Raw genomic sequence first — 3892 nt, forward strand, 5'->3', positions numbered from 1 at the left:
TGGAAATATTTGGCACAAAGGCAGTGGAGGACGTCAATAGATGTTTTTAAGGCGGAGATAGATAGATTCTTGATGGGTACGGGTTCCAGGTATTATGGGGAGAAGCGAGGAGAAAGGGGTAAAGAGGGAGTGGCAAATCCGTGTTGGAATGGCGGAACAGACTTGATGGGCCGAATGGCCTAATTCTGCTCCTATCGTTAACCAAGATCGGGAGACAGTTCTTCCTCCAGAGGATGTTGTCACGGTAGAATTCTCTATCAAAAGGCAGTGGAAACGGGCCATTAAATATACAACGACAAGTGACAAATACAAGTACTTTAATGCCAACGAGGTCTCAGTGGAGATGGGGAGGATGCGGAAACAGGAGGTTAAAGAAGCTGATCAACCATGACCCTGTCAAACAGAACAGGGTGGACGTGGGGCCCAGTATCCTGGTGCAATATTTTACGTGCCCAAAAAGTAATGCAAAACATTTGAACGTTGAGCTCAGAAACGCTTGCTGTAAAAGTGGCCAACATATCATTTGCATTTCCAATTTATTCCTGAACCCACATACAGGTCAAAGTTCACCGAGACCTGTGGAAGGGCACATAACACCAGCCCCGGAACCGAAATATTTCAATTCCAATTTATCTGGAACTATCCCAGTCTATATTAAACACGTGCTGGTGTTGGAGGGTGATTGGATTAATTGGTGATTGGAGTCATTGGGTCATAGAGTGATACAATATATAAACAGTTTCTTTGTCCCACACCGGCCAACAAGTCCCAGCTACACTAGTCTCACCTGCCCGAGTGTGGTCCATATTCCTCTCAGCCTTTCCGATCCTTGTACCTGTCTAGCAGTTTCTTCAATATTGGGATAGTCCCTGCCTCAACTACCTCCTCTTGACGCTTGTTTCATACACCCACTACCCTTTCGTTGAAAAAATGTGTCCCTTGGCTTCAAACTAAATCTTTTCTCCTTCACCTTAAACCGACGTCCTCTTGTCCTCGATTCACCTACTCTGGGCAAAACATTCTGTGTATCTACACGATCTAATCCTCTCATGATTTTATACAACTCTATAAGATCACCCCAATCCTCATGCGCGTCAAGGCATAGAGTCCTAGCCTACTCAGTCTATACCTGTAGCTCAGACCCTCCAATCGTGGCACCATCCTCGTGAATCTCCTCTGTCGCCAACAATCCCAATTTAGCGGGAACCATCCCGGTATTTATTAAACCTGTGCTGCAAGACAACTGAGCCATATCTGTCCACAGCCCCCATCCTTTCCTGGTCTGTTTCGATTTGGTTTAGTTTGGTTCGGTTCGGTTCGGTTCATTTTTGTTAGCCCTACCGAGATACCGTTAAAACCTTTGCGTGCTGGCTGAACGAATGGGGAACTGGGGCATTGATGGTAGAGGTTCTGGGAGCAGCACTGGGGTTCATATGTCAGTTATTTCCATTATGTTGAAAACTTAGATACAAAATAGGCTGAGAAGATGTTGGCAGATGTACAAAACAATCTTTGGACAGTCTCAAGAGGTACTTCAGCAATATCAGATAAACAGAATTTCACACTCTTTATAAGTAGCGGAATTAATTTGCAGCTGGGAGAAATGTAATTGACGACATCAGAATTTCGTGAGGTATAAATAAACCTGACCGGGAACCTTGAGCTACTGGCGGTGACGATCTACCTGAGACCATTGTGAGCACAGGCCACATCTTTATTTCCCACCGATATCAGCGATGTGGTCTAGTGACCGTTACCGGATCGATACCCTTCTCCGTGTCAAATATTACTTTGCCTACGTCATCACAGTCGTCGGACTGCTCAGTAAGTCGTTATATCCGCTTGCCATTTAACAGCGTTAAGAGGTTGAATTTTTGCATCTGTTCCTTCGGATCAGGAGAGTGAAGGATTGCCCGGGGTTTGTCCATCTAATGTATCCGCCACGCAAACACAAGTCAACAGCATGTCTCTGAAATTACTTCAAGAAGTTGCATATTTTATATTTTGTTGGTACATGTCAGTGAGAGGAAACGATGCGGAATGTCGGCACACGAAGCCGACGGGGAACTGAAAAGGGTCGCTGATGGGAGGGGGAGATGCAACTCTCGGAGTGGCTCAGAAAGGGTCGCAGTGCGCGGTTCCTGCGTGGTTCCCGAGGTGAAGTTTTATACAAAGTGCGGGCTCCGTGAACGCAAATCCTCACTTTTAATGCCACTGAAAAGCCATCATTATAATCCTTTGTTTGCCTATCACTCTGACAATTATTAGAACGGTTTCGGAAGTCTGTATTAATTCCGGATGGAGATGACAGCAACACAGGGTCTAATGTGTCTTTCTATCGGAATACACGGAGACTGAAGCACCCACACACAAAGGTGGCCTTTAGTACCGTGTCTCTGCTGGACACTGCTACTTCATCTCAACCCATACCACCCAAACCCACCTTCAATTTTCGGTTTAAGCCAGCATCTGCAGTTCCTTCGTACACATTTCATGATGAATTGATATTTGGCGCGGGCGACTGTCATACCGCAGTACAGCTGTAGGGGTAGTGCCTGCACCATGACCACCATCATGGAGAGCACCTTGGATCTGGTGACCAGGTTCAAAAGCCGTCTGTGTTCATTTCTTCACAGGTAATTTAGTGGCGATCATCGTTATCGGACGGGGAAATTGCGGACTGTCCCGGTGCATCACTCACTATCTGGTGGCGATGGCGACAGCAGATCTAACGGCCGTCTTCTTCAACGTGGCGATAGGTTACCTTTACGGTGCGATTTTTGGCTACTACACTCACACTGTTGCATGCACCCTAAAAAATGTGATGGGATATGTGTCCCTGGACTGCTCAGTCTGGTTAACTGTCGCGTTTACATTCGATCGCTTTGTGGCCATTTGTTGCCAGGGATTTAAGACCAAGTACTGCACGGTTAGAATCGCCAGGGTGGCGATAGCAACAGTGTATGTGGTGAGCTTATTACGGAACATCCCCTACTACTTTGCATTTTATTCTTCTTATGTAAACCTGCCAATTGAATGTTTGGAAAAGCCGGAATATTTTTCCCACCCCGGGTGGCTTGCTTTCTCCTGGATTCACACCATTTTAACCCCTCTGGTTCCATTTTTCGTTATTGTGACGCTTAATATCCTGACGGTCAGATCCATCGTGGTGGCGAGCCGAGTCCGCAGGAAGCTCCGCGCTCACGCCGGTGGCGAGAAACAGGAGGACCCGGAGATGCAGAGTCGAAGGAAATCGATCATTTTACTCTTCTGTGTGTCCGGAAGTTTCATCCTCCTGTGGCTTACGGACGTGTGCTTCTTCATTTACACGCATATTGCCAACTTACACCAAGTCCAAAGCTACGATAACCCAAGGTATTTTGCAATTTCAACTGCGAAAATGCTTAAAATTCTGAGTTCGTGCACGAACACGTTTATTTATGTGCTCACTCAATCTAAGGTCAGAGACGAACTGAAGAATGCAATCAAGTATCCGTTAGCAATATGTCTTAAGATTGTTCAAAAATAAATCTGATGTAATAAATGTTAATCTGTAATGAATGTGTTAACGAGGTAACCACAGCAGCGTCGTCTATTAAGAGCTGAAACAAAGACACACTGGTGGGTCTGGGAATGATGCAATAAAGTAGTCTTGGTGAATGTTTCGATCAACTGTCTCGGGACTGAAACAATGCGAGCTGATTGCCGGAGCAGGGAGTAAAGGGAATGAATGAGACCGGCTCTGAGTGTTTCTGGACCGGGCTACCTGTATGTGTCAGAGTAAAGGATCGTGCGCCCCCTGCAGACCGGTTGTGTCATGGTCTTATAACCGTCTGTGCTATTTAATTAAAGCCAATGGTGGATGTATGTGTTACGCATAGTATGCAAATCA

At 46.0% G+C, this 3892-nt stretch overlaps 1 protein-coding gene across 1 annotated transcript; it reads left to right on the forward strand.

Moving 5' to 3' along the window:
• The first annotated feature begins 1736 nt into the window (after positions 1 to 1736).
• On the forward strand, positions 1737 to 3529 carry LOC144609309 (putative G-protein coupled receptor 139). The gene is made up of 2 exons (XM_078427740.1): positions 1737 to 1824; positions 2637 to 3529. The coding sequence occupies exons 1-2, from the start codon at positions 1737 to 1739 to the stop codon at positions 3527 to 3529; spliced, it is 981 nt and encodes a 326-aa protein (XP_078283866.1).
• Positions 3530 to 3892: the final 363 nt, after the last annotated feature.

Source organism: Rhinoraja longicauda, chromosome 34 (assembly GCF_053455715.1).
Source record: "Rhinoraja longicauda isolate Sanriku21f chromosome 34, sRhiLon1.1, whole genome shotgun sequence".
In the NCBI taxonomy this organism is placed as follows: domain Eukaryota; kingdom Metazoa; phylum Chordata; class Chondrichthyes; order Rajiformes; family Arhynchobatidae; genus Rhinoraja; species Rhinoraja longicauda.